The sequence below is a fragment of the Carcharhinus amblyrhynchos genome, chromosome 1, assembly GCF_965287045.1.
Source record: "Carcharhinus amblyrhynchos chromosome 1, sCarAmb.v2.hapA, whole genome shotgun sequence".
Taxonomy (NCBI): Eukaryota; Metazoa; Chordata; class Chondrichthyes; order Carcharhiniformes; family Carcharhinidae; genus Carcharhinus; species Carcharhinus amblyrhynchos.
In genome coordinates, this window is record NC_137324.1 from 88,075,592 (window position 1) to 88,095,984 (window position 20,393).

At 43.4% G+C, this 20,393-nt stretch overlaps 1 protein-coding gene across 1 annotated transcript in view; it reads right to left on the minus strand.

Annotated features, from left to right (window-relative positions):
* Positions 1–20,393, minus strand: part of LOC145349856 (beta-klotho-like) — a 31,135-nt gene that overhangs the window by 1,616 nt on the left and 9,126 nt on the right. Inside the window, exons 2-4 of the mRNA XM_080198456.1 lie at positions 9,870–10,374; positions 7,208–7,476; positions 5,915–7,094 (exon numbers count right to left, since the gene is read on the minus strand). Coding sequence (XP_080054582.1) covers positions 5,915–7,094; positions 7,208–7,476; positions 9,870–10,374 — 1,954 coding nt within the window. The remainder of the gene's footprint in view (positions 1–5,914; positions 7,095–7,207; positions 7,477–9,869; positions 10,375–20,393) is intronic.

The window sequence follows — 20,393 nt, forward strand, 5'->3', positions numbered from 1 at the left end:
CTTACTACCGGAAAGATGTAGAGACCCTGGGGAGAGTGCAGAGGAGGTTTACCAGGATGTTGCCTGGTATGGAAGGACTGGGTTATGAGGAAAGATTGGATAAATTGGGGCTGTTTCCCTTAGAAAGACGGAGAATGAGGGGAGATCTAATAGAGGTGTACAAGATTATGAAGGGTATAGATAGACTAAACAGTGGTAAGCTTTTTCCTAGATTGGAAATAAATATTACGAGGGGCCACGGGCTTAGGGTGACGGGGGGGGGTGGCGGGGAGGTACAATTCGGATGTTAGAGGGAGGTTTTTCCCACAGTGGGTTGTTGGGGGTATGGAACGTGCTGCCAAGTAAGGTGGTGGAGGCAGGCATGCTAGAGTTGTTTAAGGGATACTTGGATAGGCACATGAGTGGGATGGCAATTGAGGGATATAGGAGACTGTTATAAAAAGGATCAAGAGCCTGACTCACTTGCTCAAGGATTCCCCTGAAGGTTTGCGTAAGGATGTGCATGTATTGATGTTTTTCTCTTTCAATCCACAGGTGCTTCGGTCCGCCTTGTTGTCCAACAAGGGGCATACACATGGTGGGTCATGCAAGGGCTGCTCTTGGATGTTTCGAGAGTAGCCTAGTGCTTCACGTCGTTAGTGTACACTTAAAATGGACCAGATGATGGGCAACACGACAGCTCAGTGACTATCACTGTTTGCTGTGCAGATACATGGGTTTGGCCAGTGTCTGAGGGAGTTTGCACATTCTCCCGGTGCTTGCATGGGTTTTCTCCAGGTGCTCCGGTTTCCTCCCACACGCCAAAGATGTGCTCTTAGGCTAATTGGTGTAACAATTTGTCCCTAAATTAATATCCCCTCAATCTGGTTTCCAATGAGGAGTGCCATTAGCGTAGGCAAGGGTCATGGGTAGAAGAGGGATTCACAACGTTGAAATGGCGGCGCGGGCTTGTTGGGCTGAAGGGCCTGTTTCCCGTGCTGTGTTGTTCTTTGTTCTTCTTTGTTCTTTGTTCACTGCCCTCAGCAGTTGGATATGTTCAAGCTTTGTTTTACATACCTCTGCAGATTAAATACATGTTCTGCATTAGTCAAATAATACCAAGAATACCATATGGGTGGTATGAAAGAACAGCTATGGAAAAGTCTCTACCATTACTGGAAAGATTTGAGAAAGTCATAGGCCCTAACTAAGCAGAAGCATGGTTAAACAAGTATCAGAGATTTTCTAGATATCAAATCCCATTGGGCTTTGCTGTGAAGGTGAGCCATGAGAAGGTCAATATGATGTGGTGTGTGATGGGAGGCTGTACAGATGACACCTTGGTGCATCTTGGTCCACTTAGATACAGATAGATGGAAAGCATTGACTAGTTTAATTTGCAACCCATGAACTGACAGAGACTGAACAGAGAGTTGCAGTCATAGGGAAAGAAGCATGAGTTTGGGCTTGAGAGAAGCTCACATATTACATTCTTCGTCTCCTCTTCAAGAGAGCATCACACCACAAGCCTTTTGTTCTGAGAAATGAACAGAAAGGACTCCAAGAATACAACAATTCAGACAGAGGATGAGAGGTTTGATGTGAAGATCGAGTATGTTTCAGGAAAGCAGGAGAAAGCAACAGATTATTTGTCTCTTATCCCAGTCGCAAGGCACTAAAGGTGATGTACTCCTTGTTGAAGAGGTAGAAACCTTTGCATTGACAACAACCACAACTTTACCTGCAACAACTAGTGATTGAATTATATCAGAGATGCACAGAAATCTGATGAAGAATGTGGTCAGGTCAGAGAGTACTGCATCAAACGAGAGCCAGCATGTATGCTGCAAAATCCCATTCTCATGAACAGAGAGGACACCATCTTGGTGGGGTTAATGATTTACACATCTCTGATGAGAAATTGATCATTCAAGAGTTCTGACACTCAACATAGGACAATATTCACACCAAAAACATTTGGGCATCATCACAAAATGTTGAGCCAGAGAAAGGTATTCTTTTTGTGGTCACATTTCTCAAAATCATTGGATGAGATGATATCAAGTTGTATTACTTGTCCTATTCATTCTTAGGAGGCAAAACCAGTGTTAGTGACATCTTCCTTCTCTTCACAACCAAGGGAATATGTTAAGGTGGACATCTTCAAACAGAAATAAGATATTCTTGATCAGGGTAGACAATTGTTCCAGATGGATAGCAGTCGAGCTACTGCAGGGTAATACCTCTGAAGCAGTGGTTATATCTGTGAAGGAAACATTTGCAACACATGGAATCCCAGACCTTGTAATTTCTTGCCAATGAGTACTTTAAAAGAGTTCACAGCATCATATGGATTTGTCCATGCCATTGGCTCTCCAAGATAACTTCAAGCCAATGGTAAAGTCAAAACAGAGTACATACTGTGAAAACCTTACTAAAGAAGAATGACATCCAACTTGCACTTCTGAACAATTGTTCAACTCTGTTCCAAAATGGTTTAGCAGCATGTGAACTTCTGCTGGGAAGGAGACTGACATCTTAACTTCCTACTGTCTCCCACACACACTCATATTGGATATACAAGCTGATGACTTGAACAAGTGAAGGAGAAAGATGTATAAATATATAAAAGCAAAATAGTGCAAATGCTGGAAATCTAAATAAAAACAGAAAATGCTGGATGAACTCAGCTGGTTTGGCAACATCTCTGGAGAAAAACAGAGTTAACACTTTGGAACTTAATTACTCTGCTACAGAATACCATTCCAGCCAAATGTGAAACTATGACAAACAAGTCTCTGAAGGTGTCAACACAAGTAGAGAAGGTTGTGAAGAAAGCTTATGGAATGCTAGCCTTTATAGGAAAGGGTATAGAGTAAGAGCTGCCGTCTAATGCTTCAGTCGTACAGAACATTGGTTAGACCGCATTTGGAGTACTGCGTCCAGTTCTGGTCACCCTACTACCGGAAGGACGTGGAGACCCTGGAGAGGGTGCAGAGGAGGTTTACCAGGATGTTGCCTGGTATGGAAGGACTGAGTTACGAGGAAGGTTGGAGAAACTGGGGCTCTTCTCCTTAGAAAGATGGAGATTAAGGGGGGATATGATAGAGGTGTATAAAATACTGAAGGGAATAGATAAAGTCAACAGTGGTAGGCTTTTCCCTAGATTGGGGACAATTACGAGAGGTCACAATCTAAGGGTGAGGGGGGAGAAGTATAATTTGGATACAAGAGGAAGGTTCTTCACGCAGAGGGTCATGGGGGTATGGAACGTGCTACCGAGTAGGGTGGTGGAGGCAGGCATGTTGGACTTGTTTAAGGTTTACTTAGACAGACACATGAGCGAAACAAGGATGGAGGGTTATAGTAGAGTGTATTAAATAGGGTCAGAGCCTCGGGACGACACCGGAAATGTAGTATTACATGTTAATGTTTTGTCTTTTTATTCCACAGGTGTCGGTCCACCTTGTTGTCAAACGAGGGACATGCACACGGTGGGTCATGCGTGGGCTGCTCTTGGAGGTTCCGGGAGTGGCCTAGTACTTCGTGTTGTTGCGTGTGCATAATCCTGGACCAGCAGACGGGCGCCATAATAGCTCAGTGACTATCACTGCTAGCTGTGCAGATACATGGATTTGGGCCTGTGTCTGTGGGAGTTTGTGCATTCTCCCTGTGGTTGCGTGGGTTTCCTCCGGGCGCTCCGGTTTCCTCCCACACCCCAAAGATGTGCTCTTAGGCTGATTGGTGTACCAGATTGACACTATTCTCCCCTGAATCTGGCTACATTAGGGGTTCCACTCACATACGCACAGGGCAGGGTAGGTGTGGGAAGATGTGGCGGCGCGGGCTCTTTGGGCCGAAGGGCCTGTTTCCCGTGCTGGGTTGTTCTTTGTTCTTTGTTAACACAAGACATACAATGTACTACATCTCCAATCAGGAGGCCAAGCTCATTAGGAACAAAAAGTTGATCAGATGCCACATCCATGGTCCGACCTCATTCACATGCAACATAGTACAGTGAAAGGGAACAGACCTGCACTGGCTGTCATACAGAAGTAGACTCCTACCTCATGGAAGCATTTATCTACTCAATCTAGCTGACTGCCAAGCCAGATTACAACCTGACTGGTGAACTTCTCCTGTCTATCAGCATTTGAAGGGCCACCTGTAGGACTCAAACCCCCCCGAGGGAAGAACATCTGTTCTGGTAGATTCGGGAAACAGACATAGTGTTTGTCCTTTTAAGAAGGGAAGAAAGATGAGGGCATGAAACATAGAAGATGTAGCAGGAGGAGGCCATTCATTACAAACATGGCTGATTGTCCAGCTCAATAGCCTAATCCTGCTTTTTCCCCATAACCTTTGATCCCATTTGCTCCAAGTGCTATATCCAGCCGTCTCTTGAATACATTCAATGTTTTGTCATCAACTACTTCCTGTGATAATGAATTCCACAGAGTCACTGATCTTAGGGTGAAGAAATGTCTCCTCACCTCTGTCCTAAATGGTCTATCCTGAATCCTCAGACTGTGACACCTGATTTTGGACTTCCTCACTATTGAGAATATCCTCCCTGTATCTACCCTGCCAAGTGCTGCTAGAAGTTTATAAGTCTCTATGAGATCCCCCCTCATTTGCCTGAACTCCAGTGAAAACAATCCTAACCTAGTCAATTTTTCCTCATACATGAGTCCTGCCATCCCCGGAATTAGCCTGGTAAACCTTCGCTGCAGTCCCTTGAGAGCAAGAACATCCTTCCTCAGGAAAGGAGACCGAAACTGCACATAATATTCTAGGTGTGGCCTCACCTAGGTCCAGTATAATTGCAACAACATAGCCCTGTTCCTGTTCTTGAAACCTCTCACAATGAAGGCCAACATGCCATTTGCCTTCTTTACTGCCTGTTGCACCTGCATGCTTACCTTCGTGACTGGTACACAAAGACCCCCAGGGTCCTGCCGCACACTCCCCTCTCCCAATTTACAGCCATTCAGATAGTAACCTACCTTCTTGTTTCTGCTTCCAAAGTGAATAACCTCACACTTATCTAAATTATATTGCAACTGCCAATGATTAGCCCACTACCCAACCTGTCCAGATCATTCTGAAGGATCTTTGCATCCTCATCATAGTTCACCCTCCAACCCAACTTGAGTATCATCTGCAAACTTTGAGATGTTACATTTTGTCCCTCATCCAAATCATTTATATATTGTGAATAGCTGGGGTCCCAATACTATGGCATCCCTCTAGTTACTGCCTGCCAATTTGAAAAGCACCCATTAATTCCAACCCTTTGTTTCCTCTATGCCGACCAGTTTTCTATCCATCTCAATACACTTGCCCCAATCCTATGCACTTTAATGTTGCACGATAATCTCTTTGCAGGACTTAGTCAAGAGCTTTCTGAAAGTCCAAATATACCACATTGACTGGTCCCCACCTTGTCAACTCTACTGGTTCCATCTTCAAAGAGTTCCAACAGATTTGTCAAGCATGATTTCCCCTATATAAATCCATGCTGACTCTCTCTGATCCTGCTTTCTAAATGTTCTGCTATAAAATCATTGACAATGGGTTTGAGAATTTTCCCCGCTACCAATGTTAAGTTTACTGGTTTAACATTCCCTGTTATCTCTCTACCTCCTTTTCTGAATATTGGAGTGACATTCGCTACCATCCAATCTGCAGGGACTATAGAATCCTGGAAAATGACCACCAATGCATCCACTTTTCTATAAGCATTTCCTTAAGTTCTCTGGGATGTAAATTATCATAGACCATAGATCATAGAACCCTACAGTGCAGAAAGAGGCCCTCCACACAGACAGTGACCCGAGCCGGGGAATCAAACCCAGTCCCCTGGCGCTGTGAAGCAGCGGTGCTAACCACTGTGCTACGGTGCTGCCCTATGTATATAAATACTAACACTCACCTTTCAAAACCTCATTAATATAATTTTTATGATAATATATTCGAAGTTCATCACTGACGGTAGAACTGTCCCAAATTCCATTTGCCATGATATAAATGTCCATATTTCCATAGTGCGATTTGATCCATTGTAGGACTTTACGTATCCCCCATGGTGCGACTGCCATCTCAGGATTAGCTTGGCGGTAAGACGGAAAAGGGAAGAAGGAATTAGAGGGGGATGGGAATGTCAGCAATGTTTTATCTCTCAGCAAACTTCCATCATGATCCATTTCATACTTGGTCTGATTTTTGGGTTTGTGTAAGATAAGCCTTGTCGTAAAATGACTGATAGCGAAAAAGTCTGCAGTTCCTTTAATCATCCGTTTTTCATCCTCAGTGAAGTATGGTAAGAAGGAATTGGAGAGATGTTTTTTGTTCTTAGAGAGGATATATTCCCTCATTTTATGTGGATAATCTCCAGTCTTGAAAATGGCATCTGCAAACCAGGCTAATTGGAATTGCAGGAGCCTCTCAGCTGCTCTCTGGTGAGATTCCAGAAAAGGATTTGCTTGTTCTGCCCAGTCAGCTCTCAATGTCAGAGACACAAGACCATGGTATTTATTTCTGTAGTCTTTATTATAGGTATGCCAGACTAGGGCATGAGCAAAGATCATGTTGTGTGCTGCCCTGTAGATGTCAGTGCTTCTCTGAACATTTATGTTTGGTTCATTCATAGTCAGCCACAATTTGACCAAATCACCAAATTCTTGAAAGCATAATTTTGCATATTCATTGAAAGCAACGGCAGTCTGCCGATTGAGCCATCCCCCTGCATTCAGCAGTTGTGTAGGTAAGTCAATATCATCAGATGTTGGGTGGTACAAAATGACAGTGCTGGAAATATTCAGTTTTAGCAGTTCGCTAATGATACATCGGTAATAACTTAGAATGCTTCTGTTTACACTGGACAGATTAGCCTGGGGTAGAATCTTGGCCCACCTGAAGGCAAAGCTGTAGTGAGTCACATTCATCTTCCTCACCAATGCTACATGTTGCTTAAAGTTGCTGAAATCAGTGCACTTAAGTGGACGAGGCGACATAGTCACTCCTTTGACTTTGTATAGTTTCTGATCTCCACTGCAGTTCCAAATGTAAAGGTTGTTATCAACAAATTCAGGCGACAAAAACACATTGTTTACCTGAAACCAAAGAAAAAAGTGAAAAGGGGGCTTCTAGTTTTGGGTGTACTGCTCTAACATTGTAGCTAACAAATGTGTAAAATGACCATGTAATTCAGTGGCAGATGTCTTACCGGCAGTACTGTTTCAGCAATTCCCCAGGCGAAGTTACATGCAAACTGTCCATTCACCATCTGGGTGACCTCTGACTTTGGAAAACCATTTTGTTCTATAATCTGTTTATAGAAGCATGCAGAAGATTTTGCAATCCTGGACTTGTTCTTACTGCTGAAATCCACATAAAACAAGCCCCTTCTAATATTATAGTTAAATTGCCATTCAAAGCCATCCAATAGGGACCAGGCAGTATATCCAAACACGTTGACTCCATCAAAACGAATAGCTAACCGGAATGAAAAAAGAACAAATTAATGATCAAAAGGCATTAGACGATTTTTTTTAATATAAAAATGTTCTTTGTCCATTTGTCTCACATTAACCAGTTCTCATACTACACAAGTGCTTGGGAGGACAGTTTTCAATTTTCTTTTCCTATTTTCCACGCTGGTCACATGAAGGCATTGATTGGCTTCTGGAGTATAGGTCTGGAAAGTGCCAGGCACCCTCTGATGCTTTGTGCAAATGATATTTATTCACGTGCAATAGTGAGTGTTAGGAAGTTATTCAGGTAGTAGAAGCAGAGTTTTTGAGTGTTTTTAAGGCAGAAGTATCATAGAATCATAGAAACCCTACAGTGCAGAAGTAGGCCCATCAAGTCCGCACCGACCACAATCCCACCCAGGCCCTAACCCCATAACCCTACGTATTTTACCCACTAATCCCTCTAATCTATGCATCTCAGGACACAAAGGGGCAATTTTAGCATAGCCAATCAACCTAACATGCACATTTTTGGACTGTGGGAGGAAACCGGAACACCCAGAGGAAACCCATGCAGACACAAGGAGAATGTGCAAACTCCACACAGACACAGATAGTGACCCAAGCCAGGAATCGAACCCAAGTCCCTGGAGCTGCGAAGTAGCAGTGCTAACCACTGTGCTACCGTGCTGTTGGATAGATTCTTCATAAGCAAGAGGTAAAAGGTTATCGAGAGTAGACAGGAATGTGAAGTTGAGGTTAAAATCAGATCAACCACAGTCTTATTGAATGATGGAGCAGGCTCAAAGTGACCTACTCCTGCCCCTAATTTGTATATTTGTAAGAGTCAATAAAACTACATGATACTGTCCTCATCCCAAACTTAAATACATGCAGTTGCAACAGAAGTTAATGTACCAGACTGGGATACTGATCAATCTTCACTCTCTACCCAGAGACATTGAAACCAGCTCAAGGATCCTATCTACCAGCTGTGATATTCTCAGTCTATCCCCACACCTGTAATCAGTTAAGTCACTGAAGACAAACTGGGAATAATCACAACTTTTATTTTAGTCACAGCTTTTGACTGAAAAATAGTTTTATCATGATAATTTTAGGAGGTGCAACGAAGTCACAGAAGCTCCAAATTTCTACTGTTTGGGAAAGCCTCGAACTCCCATCTAATTTCTTTGTTGACTGGAACAATTTGTATTAAAATCTGAATAAACAGTGTATGGTCGAGGAAGCAGGGACTGAACATTAGATGGATTAGAAAACAGGGAAAGAGTGATAGTGAGAATTACAAACGTACAATAGTGAAATTGTGAAATGGGTGAGAGTGAAAATGGGGAGTGGGTGATAGTGAATGAATGTGGAATTTGGTGACAGTGGGTGAATTATAATAACCTATCTTCAACATTTCTCACAGCAACCGTCCTTACTCCCCCCAGTGATAATGCCAAATGCGATCCAGCTATATGGAGTAGGTCGTTAGGAATTGGGTTAAATCTGCACAAACGTATTTCACAAAAAATGCATGTAGTGAAGGGCTAGCCCCAGCAATGGAAGGATAATGCGCCAATTCACTGCAACACTCATTACATCCTTCACTCCCACTTTTGCTCATCATATGATCCAAGAATATACTGTGAAGATGAATTTGTATAAAAGTCTGAGTAACATTTCAACCCTATTTCCACAACAAAGTAGTGATGACCTTATTAAGCTTGTCACACCTGCACTGGATCAATTATTTCTTTATTTTGTTCTACCATTACCAGTCCTTTTGCCTTTGACTCCATGATCTGTTGTCATTTAATCTCCCCTGCCCTCTAACCCATCGCTGACCCTCTCTTTTTCTGCTACTCCTCCTTTTCACAATAGCTTAAAACCCATCACACCCCTCTCTCTCTTCAGTTCTGAAGGAGAGTCATACTGGACTCAAAATGTTAACCCTGTTTATCCCTGTTGCCAGTCCTGATGAGTTTTTCCAGCACTTCCTGTTTTTATTTGAGGTCTTCAGCAACCACAAGATTTTGCTTCTATTACAGTAATATTCTTGTGCAGTATTCATAGTTATAATTTTGCTTTGATCATAAATCAGAAGTATTAAGGTCATGAAGCAGATGACTGTTCAAGTAATGAAGCTGGATTGAGTAATAATTACTATCTTAATAATCATGTTAGAAGATTTGGGTTTTCATGTCAAGCTTGTTAGGTATGGAGGGAAAAGCAAGATCAGGTTCTTAAGTGGGTGATCAGCCATGATCATAATGAACAACAGGACAGGATCAAGAGGCTGATTAGCCTACTCCTGCTTCTATTTTTTATTTTTCTAATTTTAGAGGTGAAAATTACATGGTAATCTATGGACTTCTGGATATAGAGATGTTAACACTGAAATATTCTTACCTTTCAACAACTCATTTATGAATTTTTTCATGATGTAAATGGCAATGGTGTCTTCTGTTTTATCATTGCTATTAGAAAACCATCCATTCTCTGCAATTAAGATCCTGGGGTTGTTATATTCCAGCTTAATCCAGGTCAGGACCTGCCCAAGATGCAGAGACATGCGATTTCCAAGTTTGAGAATGGGTTGCAGTGATCGAAAGATATTTGGACCAAAAGAAAATGCAAAGAAATCTGCAGTTCCATTGATGAAGTTCTTTTCCTTTTCAGTGAACACAGGTAAAGGAGGGTTGGTTTGTATTTTCAAGCTGTCAGGGTAGTCACCATCCACAAAGATTGGTTTGGCAAACCACCCAAGCACCAGGTCCATGGACGACTGAAAGTGTTTATAGTTGAAGCTGTTATTCTTTGGTTCAATCCAATGGGAGCCCAATACTATGGACACAAAGCCTTTCTGCAAGCTGCGAAATTGGATGTCATAAGTGTGCCAGACTGTTGCATGTGCCTGCAAGAAGAAAACAATATAGCATTGAGCTCCTAATAGTAGCTTATGTGACCAGCGATCCAAAGCTTCGTTTAAATGCATAGAGCTACGGGACTATGTTTTATGGCCTTCCACCAGGTGTGTTTTCAGTGAGGGAGCACAAAATGTATGTCAAGTGACTAGTCCACCACCTTCTCGCCCCACCCCGACCTATTTCCCAGAACATGGAAGTGAAGAGATGTGAGTAAGCGCTGACTAGGCTGCCCACCCTTAGGCTTATTGAGGCCTTGAACTGCCCAATTAAGAGGCAATTAAGAACCTCATCAGCCTCCACTGCCGTGTAACACTGGGCAGTGACAGGCTGACCAGGATGCAAAGGCCATTTTTGAAAATGTTTCTCTGAGAAGGTGGGAAGAAAGGAGAGGCTCATCAATGGAGAGAGTGCCCTGTTGCACGTGACCACTACCCCTCCGCCCCCATCTTCTGTTCCTCCTCACTTGCCCTCCCTAGGCTCTCTGATTTCCCCCCCACCCCTAATCCAAAAAGCCTGGGATTTACCAGTCTCTGGTAGCCATGATATTCTTCAAGGTGTCTCTTTAAATTCCCAGCAGCCCCCATTAATGAACTCAGGCACTGCTGGGACTGCGAGTGCTGCTGGCCCATTAGATTGGCCAGCAGTTCTCAAGAGTGTGCTGAGAGGGAGCAGCTCAACCCTCAACCTGTTTAATGTGTTATCACTGAGGGGCAGGTTTCTTAAAGGTGTGTCCGGTCTGGATGGACTTTCCTTCCAGGAGGACAATCAGTTCAGCTCATGCACACACACATGCACAAACACACACTGCACCACCACCCCGCCCTCCACCGCCCCACCACCCCCTGCCCACCCCTGAAATCCAACCCATGGTTACTCTTAGGGCAGTGTACAGTATCATCACAAATAAATGCCACTATGCAAATATCCATCCTGAAAATTGTAGTGGCAATCATATGATTGTAGGAAGGATGTGAGGGCATGGAGAGGGTGCAGAAATGAATTAGAAGAATAGTTCCAAGGCTGAGGGGCTTCAGTAATGTTGATTGGAAAATATGGGCTGTTCTCCTCAGAGGAGTGAGAGTGAGAGGAGATTTGATAGATGTATTAAAAATCGTGAGGAGCATGGACAGAATAGAAAGGGTGGGAGAATCTGTTCCCAATTGTAGAAGGATTGAGAACCTGAGGGCACAGATTTAAGGTGATCGACAAAAGAAGCAACAGTGACACGAAGAAAAGCAATTTCTCACAGTGAATATTTGGGATCTGGAATGCACTGCCTGAGAGTATGGTGGAAGCAGATTCAATCATGGCTTTAAAAACAGAATTGCATAATTTGTCTAAAGACGAAAAACATGCAGGGCTATGGCGAAAGCCAGGGGAGTGGCAGAAAGGCAATGTAGGCAGCACAGACCGTTTTCCTGAGCTGTAATCATTCTAGGATTCTACAATCAGTAATCCTAACACCTTGGGAAGTCACAAGCTGCAAGCTTATCATTCTAGTGTGTGACTCTTTGAGAATCCTACTCTCCGCTGGGAGAGCTGGCTTGTGGGATCAGTCCTTGCAAACATTATAAAAACACTGAGTGACAATTACTCCTAATGAGTGAAACCTACTGTCTGGCAATATTATCTTTTTGGATTCTCTTTATTGTCTCCAGTGCTCGCCTCTCTTTTTCTGGTACTAGGGTACAAGTTCATGGACTCCTGTAGATTATTGTCAAACATGCAGAGAACAAAGGAGAGCTGAGATAAAGTATACAAATGTAAAATCAGCAATAGAAGCAGTAAATGGGTGAGAGGTCGATGTGTTTCTCATTTTAGTTCCTGGTTTGTATTCCAGGGCTATCCAATATTTGGAATTGATAGGGAGTTAGTGAGGATAGAGACATGAGCCAAGTAACCACATCTTTTCTATATCAAACCAGGAACATACTAAATTGAGAACCACAGTATCCTTGTGTCCCCCTACTAGATTTCTTGCTTAATTTATATTTTTATATATTTATATTTTCTGACATTTCCTTAATGTTTGCTGTTCCCTTCCCCTTTGTTGAGAAATTCATTAATTACAAAAACAATTGGTGGGATTCTCCAGTCTCACCCATGTCAGAACCTGTTGCGAGTGAGAATAGAAAATTTGGCATTCCAGCCAAAACTCCATTCACTTTCAGCAGCACCAGAAAATCCCAGCTGCAAACGGGAACAGAAAATTTTGGCCCATACCTTTTCTGGGGGTGGGAAATGGTGCTGGCTTGTACTGCTCCAGAAAGAATGGCATTTCTCTCAGGCTTCTCCTGTTCCTATGTGAGAGATGAGAAGGCTCAGGGGATATAATCCTGTCAGTGGACTTGTTGACTTTTTCTAGTCGTACCCTTCTACGGGCCTTCTTCCCTTGGGGTCAAATAGATTTCCCTTCCAGATTTTTGCCAACAACACATCAAATAACAGAGTTCAAGTCGCTGCAGCTGTTTTGGTGCTTCCTAACCAGAGGGAGGCTTCCTGTAGTGGATATTAATAATATTTAATGAAGGTACTCTGAGGAAAATTGGACATGGTGATATTGCACTAGCCAGATGAACATCTGCTGGTAAAATGAGCAAAGGGAAAACTTAGCTCCAGATGCTAGCAAAATATTTAACTGTGGAGGATAGTCAAGTCTCCATCAAGTATCTGCCTGGGTATTATTAGCGGTTAGTGAGTCAGTTAGCTCAGTTGGCTAGATGGCTGATTCAACTCCCGTACTGGCTGAGGTTATCCATGAAGGCTTCTCTTCTCAACGTGGCCCCTTGTCTGAGGTATGGTGATCCTCAAGTTAAATCACCACCAGTCAGCTCTCCCCTTTGAGGGGGAGAACAGCCTATGGTCATCTGGGACCATGGTGACTTTATCTTTTTTTTACCTTTATTAGTGGTCAGGAAACGTCTCCAGATCAGGGGCAAATGGCACTTCAGGGATTTCATACTGCCGCAGCTGAGATCAGCTAACTTAGCTACAACAACTTACACTTATATGGTGCCTTCAATGTAATAAAACATCCCAAGACACTGCACAAGAGTGTTTGCAATAAAAATTTCACATCAAGTCACATTAGGACACGTGACTAAAAACTTGGTCAAAAGATAGTTTTAAGGGAAGTCTTAGAGGAGGAAAGAAGGGAACTCCAGAGCTTAGGTAGCTTAGTATATGTGGAGCAATGAAATTTAGTATATACAAGAGACCTGAATAGGTGGAGTGCAGCGATCTTGTCGGGTTGTAAAGCTGGAGGAGGTTATAGAGATAGGGAGGTGTGACACCTTGGAGGGATCTGAAAATGATGATAGTTTTAAAACCATTTGCCAGACTGGAAGCTAATGTAGGTGATTGAGCATAGGGGTGATGGGTATATTGGGACATGGCAAGAGATAGCGCACTAACAGAAGAATTTTGTGTAAGCTCAAGTGTATAAAGGATACAAGATGGAGGCCGAGAATTTCACAGTATCTTCATTGCAGTGTTAATGTAAGCCTTACTTATGACTAATAAATAAACTTTAAACTTTAGAGGGTATTGGAATGGTGGAAACTAAGCTTAACAAAGGCATGGATAGGGATTTCAGCAGCAGATAAGCTGAGGCTGGGGTATGGTGAATTGATGTTTTGTAGATGAAAGTAGGCAACTTTGGCAAGGTAGTAGATATGGGGTCAGAAGTTCATTAAGATCAAAGAGGAAAGTGAGTTGCAAACAATCTACTTTAGCTTTAGACAGTGGCCAGGTTGAAAGCTGAAATCAGTGGCTTAGAAATGGAGGTTATGACAGAAAACTGTGGCTTTGGTCTTCCCAATATTTAGTTGCAGGAAATTTTCACTTATCCAATACTGGATGTCATACTAACAGTGTGACAAATATGAAACATTAGGAAGGTCAAGAGGAATAATGATGAGATAGTGCTCAATGTTGTCAACGTACATGTAAAACCTGTTGTTGTTTTCAGTTGATGCCAGTAGAAATGCCAGTAGAAATGATTAAACTTGAGTGCTTCAAGTCCACAGCTGGAATTTTCCTACCATTCACGCCAACGGAATTCTCTGGTCCTGCTACAGTGAACATAGATTTGGCAGAGCACCAAATTCTCCATTCTTGCTCGAAGCTGTGGCGGAGCGTGAAGAGCTGGAAAATTCTGGCCCGCTTGCCTCCACTCCTCATTGAGGAGGAGCTTCTCTTACTGAACCATCAGGAAGTTTCTGAATGCTGAATTACAACTGTGCAATATACTATTGTCTTGTCAACGTTTAAGTGGCCTTGCTTTGATTGTATAAAGGTGCAACATGATAGTCCAGTAGGAATATTGCAGCATGCAGCTGGCTCCAGCTTTCTGTCCATGGCATTTTAACATTCAAATCCATCCATTCAATTCTAATGAGTTTAGTTGATTCTTATCTTCTGATAAGAACTAAACTCTGAACCTTTTATTATTTGTTTTCTTAGCTTCAATTTTGTTTCGTTTATACATTCCTTAGGTGGAGATTATGTAATGCACTAGCCAGTGTCCCTGCCTCTAAGCCAGATGCTCCAGGGTCATCTCCCACCCAGGACTTGAAGACTGAGGATTCTGCATTCATAACGCAGCCAAACTGGCTGAGTATCAGCTGTTAGATCCTTCCAATACATGCCAATGAACATACAAACACATGAACATACGTATTAGATGGAAGAGTAGGCCACTCAGCTCTTTGAGCCTCAGTAAGATCACAACTTCAAACCCACATTCCTGCCTACCCCCAATGACATTCCTTGTGAATGAGAAATCTAAATGGCAGGAGGTAAGAATGGGAGTGATTCCTGGTCAGTCATGCAATGGCACAAAATTAGAGCCTGGACCATCACAATTCATAGCTCCAGAAGAAGTGGAAACTCCTGGGTGGGAGGGCCAGTTGGCTGGTTGGCTGGTGTGGATCCAATTCATGCTGATAGCAAGGGTTTCGATCCCCGTTCCAGTTGAGGTGGATTTAGGACATGCCTCTGTGCCCTAATTGTGGTGCTGTGAGTCAGACCTGCCTTTGGGTAGCTTACATTAACACTACAATGAAATTACTATGAAAATCCCCTAGTTGCCACACTCCATTGCCTGCTCGGGTACACTGAGGGAGAATTTCGCATGGCCAATGTACCTAACCAGCATGTCTTTCAGACCGTGGGAGGAAACCCACACATCCAGACGGAGAACATACAAACTCACACACAGAGGGCGACCCAAGCCAGGAATTGAACCCAGGTCCCTAGCACTGTGAGGCAGCAGTGCTAACCACTGTGCCACCCATCTGCTACAGAGAAGTTATTTAGTTCTACCCTTCATGTTCAGTGGGACCCCACTTGCCCCACCACTGGAGGATAACCAGTCAGTGACTGAAATAAAAAGGATAAAAATACTAGAAATTCAGAGCAGATCAACAAACATCTGAAAAGGAAAGACTGGTGAAATTTTTCAACGCAAGAGTAACAAGCATTAAACATCAGGTAGAAAGGCTGTCATAAGGAATATATTCTTCTGATGTTTAATGCTTGTTACTCTTGCATTGAAAAATTTCACCAGTCCTTCCTTTTCAGATGTTTGTTGATCTGCTCTGAATTTCTAGTATTTTTATCCCTTTTATTTCAGTCACTGACTGGTTATCCTCCAGTGGTGAGGCAAGTGGGGTCCCACTGAACATGAAGGGTAGAACTAAATAACTTCTCTGTAGCAGATGGGTGGCACAGTGGTTAGCACTGCTGCCTCACAGTGCTAGGGACCTGGGTTCAATTCCTGGCTTGGGTCACCCTCTGTGTGTGAGTTTGTATGTTCTCCGTCTGGCTGTGTGGGTTTCCTCCCCGGTCTGAAAGACATGCTGGTTAGGTACACTGGCCATGCGAAATTCTCCCTCAGTGTACCCGAGCAGGCAATGGAGTGTGGCGACTAGGGGATTTTCGTATTAATTTCATTGCAGTGTTAATGTAAGCTTACTTGTGATTAATAAATAAACTTTTTTTAAAGACATGATAACCTGCTACCCAAGCAAGGCAGGGGCCACCATAAAACCCCAGTGATCTCAGTTCATGGGACATGGTGGGTTAGACTTGTCAATGAGGCTGTGATTTTTCCTACTTTGATAATCATGCCAGCCAATGCCTTAATGGATATGATGGTTCTGTCTATGGACAGGAGGCTTAGGCTTGTGCTAGTGAGTGGATGATATTCCAGCCTTAATCCTTTCCACACTTGGGGTCCCTAAACCTTATTTTTTTGGTTAAACTTCATCTGAACACTCAATACTTGGGAGCATGGGGTGTGCCCCTAAACGTGGAGAGTTTAATAGTTCACATTAAGCAACCAGAAACTCTACCTATCTGGATTACTCAGCAGCTTAGTTTGAGGATTCTTAAACATGTGGTGAGTTTCCATGATTGTGAGACACCAACTTACTGCTAATAGTTTGGATTTCTGGCACTTTTTAAGATCCAAATTTCTATAGGTCTCATTTCAGAAAAGAATATAACTAGTAGTCATGACCATGCTGTTTGTCCCCTTTAAGGGTCAAACTGCAGAGAGGGTCACATGACCTGGTAACCTGGAAGCTGACTAGCAGAAGGCTGCAAAATCTCATTATTGTAGTTATATTGTATAGTTAGTGAAGGCACATTATCATCCAAAGCCCTTAGTCATCCTGCAATAGTTCAAGTTTAATTCAATGGGCAGAGCCACAGGGGAGATCATTGCAACCTATATTACCAAGCTGAGACAGATCACAGAGCGCTATGAATTCGGAGCCACTCTGAAGAGAGATTAAGCCATATTATATATAAATGGATGAATTAAGTTGCATAGACGGCATCATACTTTAAGATCAAGTGTAGTTGTCCCTGCACCAGGAAGGGTGTTGCAATTGGCTGAACTGCATAGCGCCTACTCGGGTGTATCAGTGATGAAGATGTTCACTCAGAGTTATATTTGATAGCCTGGCATTGATGCCAACATTAAGAGTCTAGTGAAGCACTATGAACAATGCCGGTTGCAACAAAAGTACAGCCCCATTGCACTGTGGGAATGTGGATACAAGTTCATGTAGATTATGTTGAGCTGTTTATGGGCACAATGTTTTTGCTACTGGTTGATGCTCATTCAAAGTGAATGGAAGGGTCTGAATTGAAGTCTTTGACATCAAATTCTACAGTTAAGAAATTGCGTGAACATTTTTTGACTCATTGGATACCTGAAGTCATAATGTTTGATAATGAAACATCCTCTCCACGTTTAGGGGCACACCCCATGCTCCCAAGTACTGAGTGTTCAGATGAAGTTTAGCCAAAAAAATAAGGTTTAGGGAACCCAAGTGTGGAAAGGATTAAGGCTGGAATATCATCCACTCACTAGCACAAGCCTAAGCCTCCTGTCCGTAGACAGAACCATCATATCCATTAATGCATTGGCTGGCATGATTATCGAAGTGGGAAAAATCACAGCCTCATTGACAAGTCTAACCTACCATGTCCCATGAACTGAGATCACTGGGGTTTTATGGTGGCCGCTGCCTTGCTTGGGTAGCAGGTTATCATGTCTTTAAAAACATTTATTTATTAATCACAAGTAAGCTTACATTAACACTGCAATGAAATTACTACGAAAATCCCCTAGTTGCCACACTCCATTGCCTGCTCGGGTACACTGAGGGAGAATTTCGCATGGCCAATGTACCTAACCAGCATGTCTTTCAGTGTTGAATTTCAAAATTTTACCGCCATAAATGGTATCAAGTACATCACGCCTGTGCCTTATCAACAAGCATCCAATGGATTGGCTGAACAAGCAGTCCAAACCTTCAAGGTGGGCCTTAAGAAGCAGTTCAGGGGCAACTCTAGAGATCACAATTCCTTCTGGGCTATAGGACCACTCCACTGCAGGAGTGTCGCCAGTGGAGTTATTGATGGACTGGCATCTTAGGATTGGATTAAGCCTGGCGTTTCTAAATTGGCCGGGGAGGATAGACGCCAGTTGATGCAGTCAGAAAAAAAAATTATGATATCATCAAATCAGCAAGGCAATTTTCAGTAGATGAACATAGAACATAGAACATAACAACGCAGAACAGGCCCTTCGGTCCATGATGTTGCGCCAACCAATTAAGAGAAAAGCAATGACCCTCTAACCTAAACCAGTCCCTTTCCATCCATAAACCTATCCACGGACCTCTTAAACGCCCCTAAACTAGGCGCATCTACAACTGCAGCAGGCAGGGCATTCCATTCCCCCACCACCCTCTGGGTAAAGAACCTACCTCTGACATCCGTCCTATAACTACCCCCCCTTAATTTAAAGCGATGTCCCCTCGTGCTAGCTTTCTCCATCCGAGGAAAAAGGCTATCACTGTCCACCCTATCTATACCTCTAATCATCTTGTATGTTTCAATAAGGTCTCCTCTTAGCCACCTTCTTTCCAACGAAAACAACCCCAAATCCCTCAGTCTCTCCTCATAGGACCTTCCCTCCATACCAGGCAACATCCTGGTAAACCTCCTCTGCACCCTCTCCAATGCCTCCACATCCTTCCTATAATGTGGGGACCAGAACGGCACACAATACTCCAAGTGCGGCCGCACCAGAGTTTTGTACAGTTGCAACATGACGCTGCGACTCCTAAATTCAATCCCCCTACCAATAAATGCCAAGACACCGTATGCCTTCCTAACAACCTTATCGACTTGATTTCCAACTGAAGCTGCGTATGTCGGAAATTTTGGAAGCAGCTCAAGTTGGTCCTCGGAGTTGTAATGTCAGAAACAGGACATGTATTTTTTGAAGTGGATGCACAAGGAAATCTTGTCTGGAATCCAAGAATATGAGAGTTGTCCCAGCAGCCAGTACCGACATCATATTGCCAGCAGGAAATGATGCTGACTATCCAAGCAGTGAGGTACTATATCAGCCTGTGACAGGCAAGTCTGTCATCCACATGGAACCCAACGAAGCTGAGTTACCAGTAGTTGAGGGGGATACCCGATATAATGATTTCTGCCCCCTGTGGAAACACCCCTGTCATTAGAAATTGGAAACCACCTGAAAGACTTCAATTATGATGGACTGATTTATGTGTTAAAAGTTATAATTGCTGGGTAGTGAATAAATTAATTATTTTAAATTCAAGAAAAGACTTAGAGGGGGAGAGATAAGGTGTTTGTCCCCTTTGAGGGGTGAACTGCAGAGAGGGTTGCGTAACCTAGATCACCAATCAGAGGCCAGGGTGAGGGATCACCCTAACAAGCCCAGATTGCCTATCAAATTCAAGATGTGGGAATGCCGGCGTTGGACTGGCGTAAACACAGTAAAAAGTCTGACAACACCAGGTTTTAGTCCAACCGATTTATTTGATAGTAAACTCACAAGCTTTCGAGGGGACTGCCTCTTCGTCAGGTGAATGGAGAGTTCTGGCCTCAGACAGAGCATATAAAGCACAGACAGTTTAGAGATTACTGGGGAGACCATGCAGACGCTACGACAACGGATGAATGAACATCGCTCGACAATCACCAGGCAAGACTGTTCCCTTCCTGTTGGCGAACACTTCAGTGGTCACGGGCATTCAGCCTCCGACCTTCGGGTAAGCATTCTCCAAGGCGGCCTTCACAACACACGACAGCGCAGAGTCGCTGAACAGAGACCCTGTTGAGACCGTCCTCATGTGTGCGGAACTTGGCTATCGGTCTCTGTTCAGCGACTCTGCGCTGTCGTGTGTCGTGGGGGCCGCCTTGGAGAATGCTTACCCGAAGGTCGGAGGCTGAATGCCCATGACCACTGAGGTGTTCGCCAACAGGAAGGGAACAGTCTTGCCTGGTGATTGTCGAGCGATGTTCATTCATCCGTTGTCGTAGTGTCTGCATGGTCTCCCCAGTAATCTCTAAACTGTCTGTGCTTTATATGCTCTGTCTGAGGCCAGAACTCTCCATTCACCTGACGAAGAGGCAGTCCCCTCGAAAGCTTGTGAGTAGTATCAAATAAATC